The 24,661-nt window shown below is 39.8% G+C and overlaps 2 protein-coding genes across 2 annotated transcripts in view; both read right to left on the bottom strand.

Moving 5' to 3' along the window:
* Positions 1-11,977: 11,977 nt before the first annotated feature.
* On the bottom strand, positions 11,978-13,045 carry LOC132857098 (storkhead-box protein 1-like). The gene has a single exon (XM_060887079.1). The coding sequence runs from the start codon at positions 12,392-12,394 to the stop codon at positions 12,056-12,058; it is 339 nt and encodes a 112-aa protein (XP_060743062.1). The 5' UTR covers positions 12,395-13,045; the 3' UTR covers positions 11,978-12,055.
* Positions 13,046-14,129: 1,084 nt separating this feature from the next.
* The window catches only part of slc22a21 (solute carrier family 22 member 21), a 32,830-nt gene continuing 22,298 nt past the window's right edge, over positions 14,130-24,661 (bottom strand). The window contains exons 5-11 of the mRNA XM_060887204.1: positions 23,719-23,890; positions 22,622-22,763; positions 22,378-22,463; positions 21,716-21,930; positions 20,044-20,226; positions 15,881-16,016; positions 14,130-14,705 (exon numbers count right to left, since the gene is read on the bottom strand). Of these exons, the coding sequence (XP_060743187.1) occupies positions 14,651-14,705; positions 15,881-16,016; positions 20,044-20,226; positions 21,716-21,930; positions 22,378-22,463; positions 22,622-22,763; positions 23,719-23,890 (989 nt within the window). The 3' untranslated portion in view covers positions 14,130-14,650. The remainder of the gene's footprint in view (positions 14,706-15,880; positions 16,017-20,043; positions 20,227-21,715; positions 21,931-22,377; positions 22,464-22,621; positions 22,764-23,718; positions 23,891-24,661) is intronic.

Here is a 24,661-nt window from a genome sequence, read left to right as displayed (position 1 = left end):
CTGGACGGAGTGCCAACCCATCGCAGGGCACACACACACACTCTCATTCACTCACGCAATCACACACTACAGACAATTTTCCAGAGATGCCAATCAACCTACCATGCATGTCTTTGGACCGGGGGAGGAAACCGGAGTACCCGGAGGAAACCCCCGAGGCACGGGGAGAACATGCAAACTCCACACACACAAAGCGGAGACGGGAATCGAACCCCCAACCCTGGAGGTGTGAGGCGAACGTGCTAACCACTAAGCCACCGTGCCCCCCAGGCTGCAATCAAATCTCTGCAAAACTGAAACGGGGACATTGCTGGACTCTTGAGAAGGACCTTTTACTCTGCACAACTCCTTTATGTATTCCTTATATCTCATGCCACAGATTGACAGAGCAAAAACTCTGAGCTAGATCAGTAATGAAAATAGGTCATACATATAGATCTTTTTTAACAGCCACTATGAAATTCTCAGGGTTAAATGTGTCAAGACGGCAAACGAATGCTGTTTTAAAGTTCCACAGTGAGCCTTTGCAACCCAGTGAGCTCCAGGCAGCAATGTTTATCCTCTCAGCTGGATTCAATTGCAACAGATGCTTTCAAATAACAAAAATACTCATCAACCCCATTTACTAACAAATACAGTGAATGTACCATGACCTCAGTTCGTAAACGTGGAGCTGTTCCTGTAGAGTCTCTATCTTTTGTCTTGTTCATAAGCATAGTGTACTAATACACTTTAATAGGCAACCCCAAGTTTCTTCACACTCCAGTGGGTATCCTAAAAGCTCAGGAAACTTTGAGTTTCTTGTCATCGTTTTGTCATCGTTTTAAAGTCACTTAGCAGGACTTCAGTCACTGAGATCACATCGTTTATTAAATTCCAGTTAGAATGGAATTATTTTCATCCTAATGCAGAAGAAGCCTCTTTAGCATATATGTCAATGAAAGCATAACATAAGTGAGGGTGTGAAGGCATGAACCAGGTTTTCGGTGACTAAATTAGTCTTAAAATTGATTAAATGTTGGAGATTATTAAACAGAGTGTTTGGTGTTTATTATTAGGTGGTGGAGGAAAACACTTTTAATGAACAGCCACATATGAGATTCAAGCACTAGAGTAGTATTCCCAGAAACTTGGAAGAGGGTTGAATATTATTCATTCAGTTTATTCTCTTTGGTAATCTGAACCAACATTCTAATGCATCCAAAGTCTAAGCCTTGAACACTGGGCCTGAATTGGAACTACACCAGGAAGCGTGTGAACACATTCAAACCTGGAACAATTTCAAATATAACATTTTTGGTTTTTGCTTTGCTTAGCACTAGTTTTGATTTCTGACCTTAGTGTTAGGTCTCGGTTTGTTTAGTGCTAGTTCTTGGATCAGTTAGTGCTTGTTCTTGGTTTGCTCAATGCTAGGTCTTCTTTGCTTAAAACTAGTTCCTGGTTTGTTTTTGGGAGGTGAGAACATGAGGATAAACTCCACACAATCAGTAAATATCAGACCTCAGGATTGAAAAGCTGACTCTGGAACTGTGAGGGAGTAAGACCACCCAATGTACCACCTTCTATGAAGTACTCGCATTCTTTTTTTTTTTGCGGTCCACCTGCAAATCTTAATTTCTGTCAAAAGTGAATTTAAAAATATTACTGTTACTTGCCATTTCAATACAAGACCAATCTGGACTCCAGCTTCAGAAGGTAAGAATACAAAGAGAGCACAATCTTCTTGTATTCCTTATACTTTACTTTCTGTAACAAGGCCTTGATTGCTGATACTAAACAAGCACAACCACTGACATACACTGTGTAACCGCAGAGCATGATGTCACTTAGTAAACTCAGCTGTTCCTGTAGTAGTCATAGAGTTTTCCAATCCTTCACAGGGTTTTGGTTTGAAATTGTATACAATTTCTTTATTCAATCTGACACTATGTCCATAAACATGGTGTACCAACAAGCCTTCGTGAAGCATCAAGCAGCAGACTCACAGTTCTCTCGGTCCCTCACTTCTTCATCCACTTACTGATGTTCCCTTAATGATTGATGTCTCTTTCATCCACCAGAAAGCTTTCTTGTTAGGCCTCAGTCAGCAAGAAATTCTCATTCACTCATTTTCTACCGCTTATCCGAACTACCTCGGGTCACGGGGAGCCTGTGCCTATCTCAGGCGTCATCGGGCATCAAGGCAGGATACACCCTGGACGGAGTGCCAACCCATCGCAGGGCATCAGCAAGAAATTATTATTATTTAATCTAAATAAGTCAAAATGCTCAGTAACCTAAATTCAGACAAACCCTGAACACAGGTTCATGGACCAAGAGCAAAACACCCAGCATCTCGGTATTCTCACTAGCTGTCTAGAGAGCCTAAAGCAGTCTGTTTACAGAGCATTATAAAAACAATCAGAATAACTTTCCTACTTTTACACCACATGGTTACGTCCAGCCACAGAGTTTTTATAGAAAACAGTCACTGGCCACGCTTCACACTGTTTGAACTATTCCATCCCATTTTGTCAGATCACAAGGTATTCTTCATGACTTCTCAGTGCTCAACCTTCCACCGTAACATACCATGAAATAGAATTACATGCTGCGTTAAACTGCTGCCAAGAATACCATTCTCTTAAGCTAGAAAATACATAACAATAGGAAAATGACCACTTTACATCAACAATCAAGCTACAGTTATTGAAGAACTTTTAGCCAAACTGTCCAATTTCTCTGGAGCTGTTGTGTGCTCCACTATTTCTGGTGGGGCTTTGGTGGCAACAGGCTGGGAAGGTCAACCCAGGCTTGTCTATCTAAAGCTCCATGTCGCAGGTCCTCCTGGGGATCCCCAGATGCTGCAAAACCAACTGTAAGCTATTATCTTTCCAGTTGCTCTCTGTCCAGTGAGACATTCTGGGTTCCAGCTCTAGAAGAATTGACCAGGGAGTATAATTTTTCACCACTTTCATTAAATAGGAGAAACAGTAGGCCTAATTCAAGGCTCTCCCTGTTACTACTCTTTTACTTTTAGTATAAGGAGCCTCATTTCTGCCACCGTTTTTTGGGGGGTTTTTCTTTCAATCACTTCCATAAGATTGGGACAGTAGACGAGGACAGGGACATGGATTGACCAGTATCTGACCCTATACAACGATCATTTGGGGCCCTCACATGACATGTGGCCACAGAAACTATCATCAAATTACACTTACCCCAACAGCCATGCTTCTGTGTTTAACCAGAATTCATTCTGTGTATATATAGAAATTACATATACAGTATATACGTATTCATATAATCAGAACAAAGAGTGACTCAGCATCAGGAAGATTCATGGTTATAACATCACCTGAGAATTGGGTCATACTCGCTGTTAAATTAGTTTTTATGGCATTTAACAGACAAGAGATTATTCACTAGTGCTGAGAGGATTACACTCTGAGGAAAATGTGAAAGTCTGCTAGGTGGACCAGTAGCTACTGGTACTTTGCTAAATGTTCTGGATATCGTACTACAGTAGATCAAAAGGTTTTTTTAGGACCACAATCGCCATAATGGGATTCTGTGATCATTTGTCAAATGACAAAAACCGTTTTGTTTTAAAATTGTTTTACATTAATAGTTACCCGGTAAAATACAGCAGTAGATTTATTTTACATTTGTTTTCGGTCGCTGATACCGAATACCCCTCTCTTCAACACCTAAATCGCACACCGATCCTGATCTGTAAGGAATTTCCAGACCAAAAAAAAAAAAAATTATAATAATCAATTACATTTTACAAGCCATGTCATAACACATCCTGTGAAGCAGTTATTTAGCTAGTTTGCAGAAATTCTAAGTAGCTAATGTTTTTAACGAATACTCAGAAGTTCTACTAGCTAGCCTACTTAGCCGGGTAGCAACAAGCTTTGCAGGATAAAAAATAAAATTCAAACATAAAACCCACTCCTACCTTCTTTTCAGTTCAGATATCTAGCATAAACACATCCAACAACTAGAAAACACCAACACGGTTTAGAAAGATATCCATTACAGATCCAGCATTTCAAGATTCCTGACATGTTTTTTTTTTCTAAGCAGCTGTTTGTAAAACTTAAAACGCTGAAAAAAAGCAGTGCTTGATGGTTGCACAATGAAAAGGAATATTCTTCACATATTTAAATCCTTTCCTATAACACTCATTTTCTGGGGCATATTCCATGGTCACTTGTCCCCGGTCTCCCGTGTACAAGTTGCTCAGCTTGGAATATAAAATGTCACGGTTACATTGAACCACAAAACAGGACAGTGCTTGTCTAAAGGATGGAGAAAAGTGACAGGTGATAACTGATAATAATGATGAAATTCACACTTAAGACATCCACCTTATGAAGATAATGAGCATCTCAGGTTTTAAAGTGGAAAACAGAGGAAAGCATTCAATTTCAAAAACCACTAGAACACAACTGACATCTTAATGAAATCTATTTTGCCTCCACATGCCCAGCGACAGTTATCCCATCACAACAGATCTATTCCCCTAAGGGAGCTCCTTTAGTGTTATTAACTCAACATCACCACTTGACAAGCTTAATAAACATAAAACCTGGCCGAATTAACATTCCTGTAGTGCTGCACGACGGAGTGTGTTCATGAGCCCATCTTGGTTAATTAAACAATCTGAGCTAGTTGACAGTTTTATGCCTGTTTCATTAAATCTGATGTTTTGAGATTGTTGAAAGATACCCGGGGGCACGGTGGCTTAGTGGTTAGCACGCTCGACTCACACCTCCAGGGTCGGGGTTCGATTCCCGCCTCCACCTTGTGTGTGTGGAGTTTGCATGTTCTCCCCGTGCCTCGGGGGTTTCCTCCGGGTACTCCGGTTTCCTCCCCCGGTCCAAAGACATGCATGGTAGGTTGATTGGCATCTCTGGAAAATTGTCCCTAGTGTGTGAATGAGTGTGTGTGCCCTGCAGTGGGTTGGCACTCCGTCCCGGGTGTATCCTGCCTTGATGCCCAATGACGCCTGAGACAGGCACAGGCTCCCTGTGACCCGAGGTAGTTCGGATAAGCGGTAGAAGATGAACGAATGAAAAAGATACCCAGTCTTGCTTTATTGTTGTCTCTTTTCAGTCTTGCTGATTAACTTTGGTTTAAAATGAGAAGATTGATATTTTTGTTTTCAATTGGCTGGACATATATGATATAATCCTGATATAAATATCAAGCAAAAGAACTTAACATGAATTTAATTTTGCTGCTTGTCTGCACAGAAAATAACACTGCAGACGCAAATGTCAGTTTAAATATTGCAGTTATTAAAAACACTAATGTAAATAACATACCACATAAAATACGCCATGTATCTGGACATCAGTACAAAAGCATGCACTTCATGCAAGACAGGGAAATTTAACAGATTTTCTTGTTTGACATTATAAGAGCTACAATATGTGAATGTTATGGTTTAGCTGCATTAATAATCTTGAGAAGAATTTAAGATTAATGCTTGACAATACAATTTTTTACATCTTTAAGGCAAGATGACTTAAGAGTCGAGGAACTGCACGTGGTCTGAATGGACCACAAAAAAAAAAAAAAAAACAACAAAAAAAAAAACACAATCCTTCACTCCTGTGCAACTCTGCACTCTAGTGGAGGAAAAAGAGATGAGCAGCAAACACCTGAATACACCACTGCATATCAAGGGGTTAGTCTGTTAGTACTATAACCCCATCTTGGCAAAAAATGTAAGTCTACAGTCTCCATTATAGATGTTTTTCCCTGCTACAAAACACCTCAGCATTAGCGATCAACGACTGCATGAGAACGGCTAAAACAAACATTAATCACAGATCTTTTGCCTGGCATCGACGCCATGAATATCCATAACAGCCAAAAATAGAAATAGATTTAATGACAAGATCATTTTAAATCCAAAGCCACTGCACGATCTGTCTTTTTAAACAAAAGAACATTAAGTCAAGTGTTTATTACTTAAAATAGTCTTAATCTCTTTAAATGCTAAATTCTACAGTAACAAAAAATAACTAACTAAAATAAATAAATACATCCCTAATGTACATATAAAAATAGATATAAAATCGAGTGATTTTATATTATGATTAAATAATACAAGAAAAATCAACTATATAATCAAATAAATATATAAAATCACCAGCCCATTAGGTAAACTTGGCAATAAATAAATAATTTTATTTATGTTGAATTACCTTAATTTTGTCATTTGAATTGGGATTTTAATATTGCTAGAATTGTTTCTTAAAAATAAAACAAATCCTAGTGAAAATAACCTTAAGATACAAACACAGAGCCCATCAGTGTCATCATTAGAGTTAAAGAGCACCAAATCAGACCTGACTGAGTAACTACAGGTCTACACCAGTAGCGAGAGCTCTTTCTTTACACCACCACACGCTGGTGCCATCTTCAGATGCGTTCCGAAAAGTAAACCAAGCAAAGAAAGAAAACTTTCCAAATAAAGACCAATATTCTTCACACACTTTGCTTCAGAATCATAAAGGCTACAGAATCTCTGGCTCCCAGAGACACAACATTTTAAATCAAATGTTTCAGTGCAGGACCTTTTGGGGAAAAAAATCCACAGCAACACATCTTTCATCAACATCATTCTCAATCGCCATAAAAAAAAGGTTTTGTTTGAGATAATAAATAACCCTGCTAACATTTATACATTAGACTCTAGAGTACATGGTGCAAGTGTATATAGTGTAGTCATTTGAAAAAAAGTGAAAGTGACATGATATACGGCTAGGTTTGTGACCCATACTCAGAATTTGTTCTCTGCGTTTAACCCATCCAAAGTGCACACACACAGCAGTGAACACACACACCGTGAACACACACCCGAAACAGTGGGCAGCCATTTATGCTGCGGCGCCCAGGGAGCAGTTGGGGGGGTTCGGTGCCTTGCTCAAAGGCACCTCAGTCGCGGCCGGCCCGAGACTCGAACCCACAACCTTTGGATTGGGATGCAGCCTTGAGATTGTTAGGCTTAGTTGTAGTGAGTGGGCTAGTCTGGATTGGTTCTACATAGTAAATGAGAAGTTCAGGAATGAGCCAGTGCGGTAAGGTCTGATGTGATTTATATTTTCTCTAACTCCCTTACTGCGCTGATGTTTTATGTGCCGCAAGTCAGCCTGAGGTATCACTAGAGACGAGGCAGTATGTGAACTGTAAAAGTACAGAGCAAGATGAAAAAAGAACATTATTCATGCTTTGGTTTCGGTCACATGACACGGCAAGAGCAAAATGAATGAGCAGTTATAGTTCTGGAGCAGAAGTCTGAATGATGATAGGAAGGGATAATAGTAAGTAAGCCCAGACATCAGCATGGCATCAAAAACAAAGACGTTTTCAAGTTTCTCATTAAATATGATTCACCACTGACTAACAAGAAGCCATCTGCCCAACATGGATAACAGCATCTGTGTCTGAAACACACCTGTAAGCACTTCACCATTAACAAAAAGCAACGCTATGAAGCAGTAACTGATGAGGCTTTTACGATTGCAATTACATCATACCACAGATGCCTCTGCGTGATGAGGGATGGAGCGAGAACAGGGAGGAAGTGGTAAGTCAGGAAGGGACATGCCCTTAAGTGCAGGTGTCGAGTTAAAGTCGGTTTAGCGCGCAGGCTAAACGTCTCGTCATTTTTGGTTTAGAAAAATTCAGTTTTTTGTTTTGTTTTTTTAATCTGTGATCTGTTTTGTAGAGTTTGTGTGGGATCAGTGGAAAAAAATGTGTAACGAGAGGAAGATTTATGTGCAGAGCTCCGTGAAGCATTTCACTTTTCTTCTGCTTTGACCTGTACAGACACACACACACACACCTGAAACACAGCCCTCCTGCAAATATGCAAGAGATGATGACACACACCTCAGGGTACAAATAGGTCTGTCTCCACACACACACACACACACACACTCTCTATGGTATCTTGTGTTGCAGAGGCATGTAGACCAGAATAATGGCCTATTTATACTGGCCTAATCCTCACTTGGCTAAAAATACTTTGCAGCTTGTTACACTTTTTAATGTTAGAGAACATCTTTTAGAAAAAGAAAAAAAAGGCCCAGCTTTCAATCAATCCTCTTAATCCTCTTTAAAACGCCTCAACATTTTTTGATGAAGTTTTGACTTTTTTTTTTTTTTTGTTACCTCAAAATACTAAATCCCTCTCAGTCTTTCCGTCTCTAAAGATCCATCAGTGTCGGATTTGAGGCCTCGACAGTCACTACGCCAGGAACAGGTTTATCATTTGACGAGGACACAATGGACCAGGAAACGTCTCACTTTGCAGCCTTATAACGAGCCGACGTTAATTGTGTAAAATGAGGAATTTCACGGTAAGAAAAACAAACACGCAGTGAATGGTCCCGTCCATTAAGGGAGAGACGGATGAAGCGAGGGAGGGAGGGAGGAAGGGAGGAAGCTCTGGGAGACGTCCTCGCGGCAAAATGGGCCGCTCTCGTTCCGCAAGACAAGACAAACACAAAGACACTGATATGGCTTTCCCTCCTGCTTCAGAATGTCAGAGATGGAAAGGAAAGACGAGACGAGAAAGAAAACAGCCTTTAGTAACAGCACATACCGAAACCTGCTAAGATTTTAACAAATGTCCCAGTAATGCTTCTGCTGTAGCATCGTGTCCACTAGCAGCTTGTGCTAATGTAATGGCTGATCTGAGACAATGCATGGAGCTTAAGACCATCAGGCTATAAACTGTACAACACACATATACCAGATTTCTGCTCTGATTGGTGTGGATAAAGGATGAAAGGATCACTGCTAAGAATAAAAGCTAGGATGTTAGGCTAGCACTTTAAAACAAAAACGTCGAGTCACGTCCACAAAACGATCTGTAATACGAGACCAACATCAGATTTTGCTCAGTAATATAGCCGAAGACACGGTGTAGCACAACTGCTTGGTTTTAAAAGCACCTTCGCTGTGTAAAAGTTTGTATTGAAGTGGAAAATAACTCCCAGCATGCTCTTGTTTTCTGTTACACATGCTTTCAAACCAATTTTGTTGATTCATCGGGTGACTTCTGAGGCTGGGGGAGTTTTTCCCTTCCCGCCGTCACCTCAGTTGTGCTCATTAGGGATAAAACTGAAAATGTCCACTTTTTTAAAGCACCATAATAATAATAAAATGAAACTGAAATAAATAAGTGGCTTTATTAGGTACACCATTATAAGTGCATTTATGTAATAATAATGTAATAAAACTATAAAACTGTCCAACTGCAATCACAGACTACTAAGGAGAAAGGATGAAGGCTTATTTATTTATTTATTTATTTATTTATTTTTAATGTCTGACATCCTGAGGAAGAAGTAGGGCTACACACACACACAAAAAAGTGATTCTTTTTTGATTGCAACTGGATTCAAAAACACGGTTGAGGATAAAACAGCACCACTATTCACTCTTATTCATTATGGCCATTGAGTATAGACTACATGCGTGGTGAAACGATTGGTGACGACATGAGAAAGAAGCTTTAAATTGTCAACAAATGCTTGCTTTTAGTGAGAACTATCCAGTGTAACCGATCCTAAACAAATGTCTAGTATTTGGCCCTGAATATTAAATCACTAAACAAACACTGACTAAACGTATGAGACGAGCGAGACACGGCTGAACACGCCGTTCCCATCAAAGCGTGCCAGTCACGCATTACACATACTTCAACAAGACTGATTTTTTATTTTTTTTTGTCTGGAGTCGCTCTCACCAATAACACTGCCGTGACTAATTATTTAACCAGCTGTTAATGTCATGGGTTTCTTTTCATTTCAGTACAAATGTGAAATAAAGCAGTAAATCAAGATACGGCAATCATTCAGAAACAGTTGATAAATACACAAAACTTTTATGCTCTTCTACAGCATTAAATATAAGAATTGGATTAATATACATGTTCTTTAAAATGGTCGATTGGGGAAACATGATTTGGGGAAATGAATCAATTATTTCCGATTTCCTTTTCTAGAATCATAGCAAAAATGTCCTTATGTTCAGAAAACAACTAAATGACTTAAAATGCAAACATCCAGGAATTAGATATAGATAAATAGATAGATAGTCAAATATATATATATATATATATATATATATATATATATATATATATATATATATATATATATATATATATATATATATATACATACATATATATACACATACATACATATATATACATACATACATATATATATATATATATATATATATATATATATATATATATATATACACATACATATACATGCACACACACACACACACACACACGGGTCATGTTGGATAGATAGATAGATAGATAGATAGATAGATAGATAGATAGATAGAGACAGACAGACAGAGATAGATAGACAGATAGTCTATATTCTATTTACAGTCAGTCTGCAATGAAATGCTGTTTTACTTGTGTTGCTCACAGACGTAACTAGCATATCGATGTGTTGATGAAAAGAACAGCATTATTTAAAGTGCACTTAGTAAAAGAGTGCTCAGGATTCACAGAGTCTGGAAAGGTAAACCACTTCATAAGGGTTTCAGCTGCCTCAATCGTATCTCGATCTTTCACGAGAAGTGTCCAAGAATCGTTATTAAAAAGATAAGCATCTGGACCTAAGCCCAACTTAAACAGACTCAACCTAAATCAAATCGCTGTTCGTCTATTATTCAGAAACAATGGTAATTAAATACCCTGTGATATAAAAAAGTTTGCTGTGTGTGTTTGAGTCTGTGACTGTAAAGCTGAGGCATACAAACTGGCTTAAAAATGACAATACATCATTAAAAGACTCTCTGGGTTTACTGACAATGCTATCAGCTCAGAAGGCCCCTGGCATTTTAAAACTGTTGAGCAAATCCTCTGCTTGTACAATCACAATTACGGTGTGCAGAAATACTCTAAATCTTTGTGTATTTGCACTAAGGTGCTGTGGATGGTCTGTTACATTACAGGGTCTCACACACACACATTCATACACTCCTTTAATCTCAGTGGTGGTTTCAATTTAAAAGGCATTCTAAATGTTGGAGGAAACCCGAGAACCTAAAAAAACCTAAACACACACAAGGGGAAGTCAAAGAAACTCAGAAACCACAGGGTTTGGTCACGGGGAGCCTGTGCCTATCTCAGGCGTTATTGGGCATCAAGGCAGGATACACCCTGGACGGAGTGCCAACCCATCACAGGGCACACACACACACACTCATTCACTCACACAATCACACACTACGGACAATTTTCCAGAGATGCCAATCAACCTACCATGCATGTCTTTGGACCGGGGGAGGAAACCGGAGTACCCGGAGGAAACCCCCGAGGCACGGGGAGAACATGCAAACTCCACACACACAAGGCGGAGGTGGGAATCGAACCCCAACCCTGGAGGTGTGAGGCGAATGTGCTAACCACTAAGCCACCGTGCCCCCCTGGTGCATTACGGATCTGGAAAATAATGACCATCTTAGCTGTTACTGTTCAGCCTTCAAATTAAATCTCCTCCTTATCAATCTAATCCTTATCTATATCTCATTAAGGAGCTATAGTTAATTAAACAAGGGGATGTAATCGCTGCTAACTGCGGGCCACGCCCCCTGACACCAGCATGACCACGCCCCCGAGAACAGCATCCTTAATAACCACGCCCCCTACAAACCAGCATCCTTAATACCCACGCTCCCTACACCAGCATGACCACGCCCCCGACAACAGCACGCTTAATGACCACGCCCCTTAGCAACAGCACGCTTAATGACCACGCCCCCTTGCAACAACTGAATTTTGTCGGAAACGGATTTGTGGCTTTGAGAAACACTTAGAAATTGCTGCGTTACACAATAAACAAAATGGTTGACAGAATACGACTCTAAAGGCTGCACGATGCGGCCTAATGTTCTCTCTCTCTAAATCTCTCTCTCCACACACACACACACACACACACCACAGTCATGTTATTTCCCGGCAACGTGTCATAAAAACGCGTTGCATGTCTGTCGGTGCGCGGGACGTTTATTATTGATTACCGAGGTATTTGATGTCGAAGCCGCGCGGCGCTTTGAGGGACCTCCGTGTCCAGGCCTCGCGCAGCGCCTCCAGGTGCTCCTCTTTACCCTGGATGAGCAGCACGTGCTCGTCCAACCAGCCGAGAAAAAATGTCTCCGCGATGGCGTCAGCTACCATCTTGTTCCAGAAGTGCTCGGTGTTGAGCGCCTTGAACTCGGCGAACACCTCGTAGCCAGTGTGGTGGCGCGGCGGCTCTGCGCTCTCCGTCACTCCGCGCGTATCCGCAGGCGCGCGCCGTGACAGCACGATGGCCAGCGAGTGCGGCGCGAGCTGCAGGAACGGCTCCATTCTCCGAGCTGTTGCTCTGATCACAACACACACATGGCTCGGATTTAACGCGACTCTTTTCTTCTTTTGGGGTTTTTTTTCAACTGACGGTGACGAGTAAGAATTATTACAATTGCTGTGATGATATTCACGCCGTTACCGAACAAAGAGCGCGAGAAATAACGCTTAGTTCATCATATTTAGTCTGCAGGCGTTGGGACACGTTACGGTCACGGGTCCAGCTGGTTGCACCGAATCATTGAGGACAAACGGGCTGAATAAAGCGTCGTGACGTGCTGTCGTTATTGCAGATAGCGTTACGGTTCCGTCGATGGCGTTTGATCTCATCCGTTTTCTCACCTTCAGCAGCATCATCCGCATGGACACCGTCAGCATATCAACATTAATCACCATGAAGGACAAAGCTACACGACCAGCGAGGCGCAAAGCTGCTTCCAAACAAATCAATGCACAATAGTCTAATGAGAAAGATAAACGTGTTTAAATATTATTTTTGTTGTCGTTCCACCGAGAACACGGACGCTCGCGCCGGTGCGTCCCTCTGTCTCCCTCCCGGTGAGTCACTTTATCACCTAGGCGCGTGCGCTCTGCCAGTCGTTCGGCTCCACGCGCCCCCTGTCTCCGGTGCAACGCCACTGCCGTTCTTGCATCCCATACGCAGACTGTGATAACGCAGACTGTGATAATAATAATCAGTTATTTATTTACTTATTTAATGACAGTTATTTGTAACGAAGAAAGAAATTGCACTCTATTCATTCATCTATTTTCCACTGACTGCTTTATTGTGGTCACAGTGCTGGTGGTCGTGAAGCAGGAATCCTGGGTGTGAGGTGGGAAAATAGCCTGGATGGAAAGCACACAGTCGTTCTAGGTCTAGTGGTGATATAGAAAGACCAGATCACTGTCCATCATGATAGACTGCGGAATCAGTAAGACACCAACACGGACACAAGAAGAACCTGCAAAGTTACTCTACACCAGCGGTGTCCAATCTTATCCACAAAGGGCCGGTGTGGGTGCAGGTTTTCGCTCCAACCAAGCAGAAGCCGCACCTGATTCCACCTGTTTAATCAGTTGTTCTTGGTTTTTAGTAGACTCTGGTGTGGCTTCTGCTTGGTTGGAACGAAAACCTGCACCCACACCGACCCTTTCCGGATAAGACTGAACACCGCTGGTCTACACAGACAGGAACTCGAGATCTGGATCAAATCTGTAAGGTTCGGAGGAGCTGTAAGACATAAGGAGACACAACTACCCACTGCACCTATGTGCCACATAATGTAATGCAATTTCATTTATTGTGATTCTTTATGGACAAGTCTTCAATGATTCAATGATGTCAGTCATGATACAATTCTTTTAATCTGTTTATATCTGTAACAATATATTGTTCTCTGTATTTTGGGGGAAACCCAATACTATACTATAACATTTGTTTTGTCCTTTGTTCATATCTGGGGTAAAAACAGCATAATAAAAAAAAAGCAGAAAACAGGAATGCAGAAACATAGAGACCGTTGCAATCTGTTAAGACAATAAAACTTTGAACAAAGAAGGAAAGAAAGAAAGAAAGAAAGAAAGAAAGAAAGAAAGAAAGAAAGAAAGAAAGAAAAAGAAAGACACACAACTCATAAATCGAAACGAATAAGATGCAGAAGTCAGACGTCAAAACTGTAAATTTACTTCTCATCAAAATGTTCTTTTTAAGAATTTTCAGTCACACAACAAAATGTTTATCAGTATTTGGTACATCTTTATTGTAGGAAAGCTCATGTCCTCAATATCAACACAAAGACGTTCATCTTCAGTGTTTATGAAGCTGTTATAAATCTCAGAGTGTGATTTTAATCACAGGCTGTATAAGGATCTAAAAACAGATCCAGGTCATGTTCATTTTAGAGAAATGACTTTATTTGTGGTGCTGATTCGTTTGATCAAACCTGTTTGTCATCTTTTTTTCCTTCTACCAGCACAATAAAAATATAAACACGTTTAAAAAGGATTTAATTCGTACTCTTTATAAACGTGTTCCTAATTAGATATGAATATATTTAGAAATATTCAAATCTGTGAATTAATGGCGAGCACGACTGACAAATCGTACTACAATCTGACAAATGAAAACGCTGCTTAAAAAAAAAGTGATTACCAGATGATCGATGTTAGTGTAAACCTACTTAGTAAAATATGTGATAGCCTTTTTATAAAGGTCAAGTATCAGAAAGTGCATGTTACTACAATGGGATCCTCGGATCACAGCTTCGTTGATTTTTCTGATTTCGGACGATTTCTACACCAGCCGCAGCACCTGGGTGAAAACAAACAGGTGGAAATCACAAAAACACACATCAATCGCAGGAATTACGAATTAATATGCTTGACTGAATACATTCTCGTTTCTATAGCAACAGCTCAAACACTGGACTCTGCATCAATAAGAATAGACTGAATATCGCTGATACCTTGAAAGCTTAGAGTAGCATAACATTTTGGACTATAAACCTTTTTTCAAATCAGAGGCCTAAATATGGTTTTTGCGCCTGTTTTGTTGTGTCTGTGTTCAGCATCGAATGTCTTTGTCATGATTCAGTCCATCTAATTAATATGAAGCTCATATGAAAGTAGACGGGGGGCACGGTGGCTTAGTGGTTAGCACGTTCGCCTCACACCTCCAGGGTCAGGGTTTGATTCCTGCCTCCGCCTTGTGTGTGTGGAGTTTGCATGTTCTCCCCGTGCCTCGGGGGTTTCCTCCGGGTACTCCGGTTTCCTCCCCGGTCCAAAGACATGCATGGTAGGGTGATTGGCATCTCTGGAAAATTGTCCCTAGTGTGTGATTGCGTGAGTGAATAAGAGTGTGTGTGTGTGTGTGCCCTGTGATGGGTTGTCACTCCGTCCAGGGTGTATCCTGCCTTGATGCCCGATGACGCCTGAGATAGGCACAGGCTCCCTGTTTTTTTGTTTTTTCATGGTCTACTAGAGGGCAATTTATTCACAGTAAATGTAAAAAAAAAATTTAATTGCATTTTTTTTCCTTCTCTCTGTGATGCCTCAAGTGCTTTCTACAAACACTTCAATTCTGTGTAAGGTTATCAACAGAGTTAAAAACAAGTATCCCATAAGTCAATTTCCTTTCCTTATTCTTCGCTATTCATTTTCTGATATACTAACATACCTGTAACCAAAGCAGAATCTCTGTTTAGATTGTAATTGAAGGGATTCTTCATGCAAAAATGCTAATAAAAATGAACAAACCTAGTGGAACTCGACTCTCCTGATCTTTACTGACGTTTCCTTGCTTTGATATTTTTTGAGTGAAGTTTAAATTGGAGTTTAATTGGAGGGTTGATATGGATGTAGGTTTGGTAGATTTCTTTGGTAGACAGATTTCTTTTCTTCTACAGGTAATAATTACAGCTGAAGAAGCTACACCTCAGGCTGACCGTGACAGGCAGCCGTAGAGCCGTGGAGCAAGCGGAGACATACCAGTTTAGACTCTGTACTTGTGAGAGGGCCTCGGGGAGGGGAATGCCTCGTGTCTCTGGCATCAGAATACTCAGCAGCCCGGCGATGAGTGTCAGTATTCCCATCAGGATGTAGGGCAGAGTCTGATCGTAATAACCTGCAAAAAATAAAAAATAAAAAGAAAATAATTAAAAAATCATTTTCCAGATGCATTTAGCTTTTTTTGGTTTTGAGGCTCGGGGGCACGGTGGCTTAGTGGTTAGCACGTTCGCCTCACACCTCCAGGGTCAGGGTTTGATTCCCGCCTCCACCTTGTGTGTGTGGAGTTTGCATGTTCTCCCCGTGCCTCGGGGGTTTCCTCCGGGTACTCCAGTTTCCTCCCCCGGTCCAAAGACATGCATGGTAGGTTGATTGGCAAATTGGAAAATTGTCCCTAGTGTGTGAGTGAATGAGTGTGTGTGTGTGTGTGTGCCCTGCGATGGGTTGGCACTCCGTCCCGGGTGTATCCTGCCTTGATGCCCGATGACGCCTGAGATAGGCACAGGCTCCCCGTGACCCGAGGTAGTTCGGATAAGCGGTAGAAGATGAATGAATGAATGAATGAATGGCAAAACTACAACTTTGGAGATCTAAAGGAGATCATAGGGATTTAAAAAATGGAAGAGATTCTGCTAACACACACACACACACACACACACACACACACACACAAACACAATGAGACAACATAACAACTGTCTGTACTCTTTAAACACTCTCATTAGCAACATGAACGTTAGAATCCCTTCTAATTGTATAAACATTGTCACAAAGCAGGTTTACAGAAAGCCAGATGTAGATTTAAATCCCTAAAGTACAAAGGGCCATAGAGACAAAGTAAAGTCTTCTGGGTGACACCGGTACTGTATAAGACAAAGTAAAACTGTATAATAAATTCAAGCCAAATTGTGAATAAGAATAAAAGAGTAGCACAGGACCATTTATATTTTCACAGCAGTGGTTCTTGTGTACATCTACAATACCCAGATAAGGTTATCCACTGAAGCAATGGGTGAGTGTTTGGACAAGAACAAATAAGGTGTCCAGGTACAAAGGAATGATGGATGAATCATGGCGGTCAGGAGGGTGACAGGAGCCACAGCAGCAGTAGCTTCACAACCAGCTTTGTGAGGAGCTTCACACAGGAGGAGCTTCCCAAATCAGCTGAGCTCTTCACTCAACTTCTCCTATGGGAGTTTTAAATGAAACGTATTGATCGAAGGAATATTGTTGGAAGAATATAAGGTTAATGCTGGAGAATGATGTGCTGAAAACACATGCAAACCAATATTATCTTTTTTTGGATAGTTTTGCAGGGGAAAAACTACCCAAAGGCTTTTTCAACTAAGGTCCTTTTGGAAATCTACACATACTGTATATATTAAATTAGAAAACAACTAAACAAGCAGACGAAAGAAAGAAAGAAAGAAAGAAAGAAAGAAAGAAAGAAAGAAAGAAAACCACTCATTTGGGATAGGCTCTGGATATAATGTGACAAGATCAGGATAAAGCTCTTAGTGAAGAAGAACAGAAGAAAGAAAGGAAGGAAGGAAGGAATGTAGTTAGTCTAGATATAATATACAGTAGTGTAGGTTCTCTGTCAGCTGCTTGGAGCTGTTACGTCTAACATGAGTGACTATTCAGATGAAAATAAATGCTATAGTTTACAAACACTTTAAGCAGCCAGGACATATTGAGCATACGACAACATACTGCTAGATTAACCGATGGAGATGTAAACGATCCACACTCCTAATGCATTACCTCATGATCCCTGGACCTCACAGTGAGTGTGCTGAGTGAGAAATCTGCTTCCTTCTGTTCGAGAAAAGACGTCTCAAATAACCGCTAAGTGCTATGTGTGTCAGGTTCGCTGAAATTTTACACTTCCGTGTGTTTAAATACCAAGGAGACAGAAACCCTTCATAGTCCTGATCTACACTGAGGTGTAATTATAAACTTACTGCAGGTACAACCTGCTACGAGTGCGAACAAGGATGATGTTCAGGTGGACGTCATGGTCAATGCCCAGTCTTGGCTTTTAAACTGGGTAAAATCTGGGATATCACATATGAGGTGATTCCTTACTGAAAAAGTCTATTGTACTTGACTTAATCTGATAATCAGAGGGGTTTCTATTCTAATTATAATTCGATTTAGTTTAAACCAGTAAGTCTTGCTTTAAGACAAAGAGCTTCCACACACACACACACACACACACACACACACACACAAATTTGTATTTTTTACAAAAAAGTTTTATTCTAAACACTAATCTCAGAATAATGTCTAAGCATTGTTACCTTTTTTTAACCTGATAAACAGCTAGTTATTTCAAAGTAAACGTTTTTAGGCTGGTATTTTTTTTAGTGCATTATTTTTGGACTGCCATCAGCCACGGCTTGTGACCATAGAGTTCAGTAAGAAAAGATGATATTAATAAAGACATGAGGTGAAATGAAGTCGAAAGGGGAATCACAATTGAATTGTGCTATAGTCCATGATCTAGTGAATGTTTAGAGTAACTGTGTAACAGGAAGTTTAGAGTTGACTGGATGCTTTTATCCAGTGTGCAGACCAGCAGCTCGTTTTGGACGGTTTTAGATGTATATATTTGTTGAGTTCTGCATTATATAGCAGGTGCACAGAGAAGAGGACTGCAAGGTATCAGGAAAAGTTCCATCTGTGGAAATGTGAGCGTGGTCAAGAACCAGTTTACATTCATGGCATTTGGCAGATGCCTTTATCAAGAGCAGTGGTGTTGTAAGGGTGGGGCTTTGGGGGCTAAATCCCCTCAGGCACCGTCAAAGGCCCCATGTCTTTTTAAGACTGAAATCATTTTACACAACAAATAAAATACAAGATTTACCAGTACTAGAAAATATCAGTAACCAGTACTGTCTGTTCGATAGGCTTAATTGTACATGGTAAATCGACTATATGCAGGTTTAAAACTTAGATGTCAAGCTGTTAAAGAGAACAGTACCTATTATGGTCAGCAGGTGGCACTATTGTTAGAATACAGCCATTAGACAGTAGTCATTCTTTCATTCATTCATTCATTCAATGAAACAGTTGGTAAGGTAATAATAATGCAGTTGTTCCACCAAATTTAACAGTTTAAATGTCAGTTCTGATTAAATTAAAAAAAAAACTTTAATCAAATTAAAGTTACTATCATAAATATATTAATACAATTTTGTGATTTAGTGAGGTCATTTTTACATGAGTTATAGTCTCAGGAAGCTAAGCCCCTCATCCCTTCCAACCCCAGCAATGCAACTGATCTAGACAGACTTACATTTATTGATTTTATACAACCAAGCAGTTGAGGGTTAAGAGCTTTGCTCAAGGGCCCAGTAGAAACAGCTTGTGCTGGGATGTGAAATCATAACCTTCTGAGCAGTAAGTTTTGTTTTGTGCCTTAGTGAGGATCGGCAAGGATAAAGAGAGGAGAAATGAGATCCCTGGAGATAAGAGCTAAGCAACACAGAGCTCTTAAAAAGGGTCCAAATCACTAAAAAAAGAAACTGTATAAGTTTTCCTGAGCCTGCTTCACTGACTGCTTCCTGACACAACACAGGAAAGTGTCACACCACACCATCCTAACAGCTGAAATTAGGCCAAAGAATGCACTGGACGATTCACGCGTATTTCTGACATATTCTGATATCATACAATAGAAACGGCTCTGTATGAACCATCTTCACTTACACTTTGCCTTTGTTTGTTGAAAATGAGATTAGACTCAAATTATTTATTATTATTATTATAAACAAGATCAAAAAGATGTTCTCTGATTATTTTACAGCAGTTCAGTTTAGTATAAAAACATAACCAAATCATTTCTGTCCTCTGCTCCTCCCCCTGTATTATACCTGCTTGTTGTAGTTCCCATTTCTGACCACTAGGAGTAATAATAACGTTAAAGCCCAACAGTTTGACTTATGGGACTTTTCCAATCAGTATAAACAAATGAATTATTTGATCACCACAAGTCTGTTATAAAATTTATAATACAAATAAAATAAAAATAAAATAAAATAATACAAATTTTTGACGCTTATGAACAAGAACCTGTGGCAGAGAGCAGAAATGAAGAGAGAAACATCTGTACATACATCCATCCATCGGTCACTACTCACTGAAGTAGGGGAAAAACGGAGAGATGGTGCTGCCGATCTTGGAGCACATGCTGCAGATTCCCATCCCCATCCCACGCACCACTGTGGGGAACTGCTCCGCCGTCGAGATGTAGAGGACGGCAAAAGCTGCCGTGACTCCGAGCTTCCCCACCATGGCCAAGACCACCGTCACGCTGCCGTAATCTAGAGTAACAAGAAACATTCGATCAACTAAGTAATTAAAAGTCACACAAATATATACAATACAGTTCACAAATCATGTACTCTACATACTCTGGTACGCTGCCACAACCACGAGAAAACGTTTGTACCTCAGGTTTTAAATTTATTTATTTGATTATTTAATGTCTAATTAATCGATGAAATATTTCTATATCCTTTATTCTAATCTATAATCTATGGAATATTTCTATATTTCTATCTATGAAATCAATAAAAACTTAAAAATTAAATCCCAATCTTTATTTGACCGAAATCTTTCTCCCACCTGCTTTTACAACCTGAGATATTTGAACTAGCGTGTTTAGGAAATAAAGAATACATTTGTAAAATTGTTTTCCTTCTCTTCTTTTCTTAAATTAGTAGCTCAACAGCGATGGCAAGTTTGACAAGCTAGAATAAAGGTTTTATAAATTAAATGCACAATATTACCAATGACATGAACTGAGAAGATAAGAAGCATTTTGCTTGTCACATATACATTATAGAACAGTGAAATTCTCTCTTCACATATCGCAGCTTTAGAGGTTGGAGTCTGAGCGCAGGGTCAGCAATGATACAGCACGCCTAAAGCAGAGAGAGTTAAGGGCCTTGCTTAAGGGCCCAACAGTAGCAGCTTGGCAGTGTTGGGACTTGAACCCCAATCATTTGATCAACAATCCAGAGCCTTAACCAGTTGAGGTACAACTGCCCCAATCTAACTATATACTGTATATTGGGGATGTGGTAGCTCAGTGGTTACGGTGTTAGACTACTGATTATAAGGTTGAGAGCTCATATACCAGGTCCATCAATCCGCCACCACCAGGCCTCTGAGCAAGGCACTTAACCCTCATTTGCTCTGTTTTAATTCATTCATTCATTCATTTTCTACCGCTTATCCGAACTACCTCGGGTCACGGGGAGCCTGTGCCTATCTCAGGCGTCATCGGGCATCAAGGCAGGATACACCCTGGACGGAGTGCCAACCCATCGCAGGGCACACACACACTCTCATTCACTCACACAATCACACACTACGGACAATTTTCCAGAGATGCCAATCAACCTACCATGCATGTCTTTGGACCGGGGGAGGAAACCGGAGTACCCGGAGGAAACCCCCGAGGCACGGGGAGAACATGCAAACTCCACACACACAAGGCGAAGGCGGGAATCGAACCCCCAACTCTGGAGGTGTGAGGCGAACGTGCTAACCACTAAGCCACCGTGCACCCCGTAAATATGTATCTCAGTGGAACAATTTAGCATTAACATTAGCCATGTTAATAAAAGTCTCTGAACCACAACTCAAGTACAGAAGCAGAACCTTTGACAATTTATAAAATTGTGTAATGTTACAGTAACCAGTATCAGAAGCAAATTGAGTTCTTTTTAAAAAATAATCTGCAAGCTTTTACCTGGCTTCTGGTGATGCTTTAAGGTTGACGGTGGCTTGTTCAAAGGTTCTCACCTGGAGGTACGGCCAGGATAAGCAGCAGGAAGAGGCCACCGCTCAGCAGTGGACCTGTAATGAGCACTCGCCTCGGCACAACCTTGATCAGGAGCCACGTCAGGATGTTCGCCGCCACCTCGGTCAGAGCCGAGAACAGACAGTTCAGGTACGGGTCCCCGTTCATGTTAGGAGTGCTCAGACACAGGCCGAAGTAGCTGATGGTGATGGTGAACCTGGGAAAAAGAAACAACCTTCATTTACATTCATTGCTAATGTGAAATTAAATGATATAAATAAAACAATAAAATACAATATTTTAAATCTGTAAAAAAAAATTGTCAAAATAAATCAATAGAAGCAAAAGATAAAATAGAATTAGTGAAATCTGATGGAAAATCAACAATGAGGAAAAAAAAAGAGTAAATAGTAAAGAAAAAATAAGCAAAAGATAAAATTAATTATTTGAAATCTGTTTTTGAAATCTGAGGTTTTTTTTTAACTATAATTAATATAATATAAAATTAATATTTGTAAATTTGGATATTTAACATTTTCTTTGTCACTTTGGTCTATCTTTTATTTATTTTCTTTCCACAAAATTATTCACTTATTTAAGTCTCATTAATTATAAAATGAGGAAAGGTTGTTTCAAACTGAAAAGAAGTCGATGATGATTTTACCACACAACACAGTTCAGCAGAGTCACACTCCTTATCTTCGGAGTCCTGATAAGGTCCAGATATGAATAGGAGACAGAACTTGCAGACTTTGGACACACACACACAGACCCACACACACAGACACACACACATAGAGAGAGAGAGAGAGAAAGAGAGAGAGAGAGAGAGAGAGAGAGAGAACACATTATCATCCAAATGTCCGTTCATCACAGCTGAGGGTTTTACAGATGCATGCAGTCCTGACCTCAGATTTAATCAGTTCTGTATCCTTAAATATATCCTCAGGAGGAGTGATACCATTTTTCCTTGCCGCTGCTCTAATGATGTCCTCTGCTTCCTGGACACGGCCTTTGGACAACAGCCAGCGTGGAGACTCTGGAATAAACCTTACGGTAGAGGAAACAAGAGAGCAGATAACAAAAAGACAGCAGTGGAGGAGTTGTGAAGTCATAAAGCTCTTTTTGCATGAAATAAACCTTTTTGTATGAAAGTCAAGGACCCATAGAGAAGAGAGCTTGATTTTATAAATCTGTAATATTCTGTACTGCAGTCTGTTTAAAAATCTGCAAATCATTTCCTCAATTCCACAAAAAACCTGAACTCTAACATCCAGTATGTAAATAAATAAATAAATAAATAAATAAATAAATAAATAAATGATTAATTGAAAAGTAATTGACAAATAATGAATTAATAGATCAATTAAGAAAATATTCAAATGAATGGAAATTGCAAATAAAGACAAGCTTATAAACTGAGAATTGTGTATTTAATTAATCAAAGTTAATTTTTTTAAAGGTGAGGTTCACAATGTTTGAAAGCCAATGTTGACATTTGAAATCAACAAAACAAACATGCCCCTAACCCAAATGGGTGTCGCCCTGTTTTGATAGCTCCGCCCCACACATACGTAACCCTGGCAACTATTATGGCGGAACCTGCTGGGGCAGCTGGCCGAGGGGATATTTTTATCAATAAATGAACGCAATGAGTAATACTATGGTAATACATATGTGTTTTTAAGTACTGTGTGTTGCATCGGGAAGGTATTAGCTCCGTTTCATGCGCAAGACGACGTTCAACACCTAGAACCCGAGGCAGAGGTAACGCCAGGTATCCGCCATGTCAATGTTTCAATCGCTTTCGGCTAATGTCAAACATGTCCACTGAACACTCTCTCCACCGCATATTGACAAGACACACCCCTTTCTGCTCACTGGCTACACATTTGTTTTGTTAGTCGGCCCGACTCAGTTTTCTGAAGCATTTTTCAAACATTGTGCACCGCGCCTTTAATGTTCCATGATGAGAAGTGGTGCTGTTGCACTACTGTAGTCTTACCACCAGAGGGGGATGTAGAGTAGTGCAGGAAGGGACAGCGCTGTGAGTAAAATCCTCCAACTCCTCAAATAATAGGCAAATAGGGGTAAGAGAGCATAACCCACGGCATAAAACACACACACACCCAGCACAGAAAAAGCTAGACGCAAATTCTGCCCCAGGAGCTCCGAGCCTGAGAGAAAAAAAAAAAAAAAGAGAGAGAGAGAGAGAGAGAGATACAGATTAGTTGACCTTGGATTTGTCAACCTCTCTATCAGAGCAGACTGACTCCCACAATACTTCTATTTTTTAAGGATTCTATGGGAACCTTTGTGGGTTCTAGCTTCTTAAATGGTTTTGTTCAAGGCAAAAAATGTGTGCATATTCTCTGTAAAACAGAAAAACTGTAGGTAATAAAAGAAAGAAGTGTTTTATTATAATTAAATCTATTTAAAAAATACAAAAATAAATAGATACTATATATATTAAATACCATAAGTAATAAAAGAAAAGGAAAGGAGTGTATACTATAATTATTTATAGTTTAAAAAACTGCAATATAATAATAATAATAATAATAATAATAATAATAATAATAATAATAATAATAATAATAATAAAAAGAGTATTGTCTGTATTATGCAGTATTTATCCAATAAGCAGAAATATGCAAATAAAAGAAAATCCAGTGTAAAATATCAGATGATGAAAAGCCAGGATGAATTTTTAATATAGTTTTTAATTTTTATATAACTATCCCCAGGTAAAGTACAAACCGTGTGAATGTCAGACAACAAAACACAGGATTCTGTTTAGTCTGGGTTTACATTCACCCAGCAAAATATTTCGCATGTGAAATCAAGACATTTACTCATTTACAACAGCTAATGCTGATAAATTTGGCGTAATTTGTACTAAAAGGGCAAAACGTGTTCCTCAGTTATATACTGCACATCCTGTTTAA

Source organism: Tachysurus vachellii, chromosome 14 (assembly GCF_030014155.1).
Source record: "Tachysurus vachellii isolate PV-2020 chromosome 14, HZAU_Pvac_v1, whole genome shotgun sequence".
Lineage (NCBI taxonomy): Eukaryota > Metazoa > Chordata > Actinopteri > Siluriformes > Bagridae > Tachysurus > Tachysurus vachellii.
The sequence above is the reverse complement of the archived record's forward strand: the minus strand, read 5'-3'. Positions and strand labels throughout refer to the sequence as shown.

Coding starts and splice junctions, on each gene's coding strand:
- LOC132857098 (XM_060887079.1), bottom strand. CDS start 12,394: ATGGAGCCGTTCCTGCAGCTCGCGCCGCACTCGCTGGCCATCGTGCTG.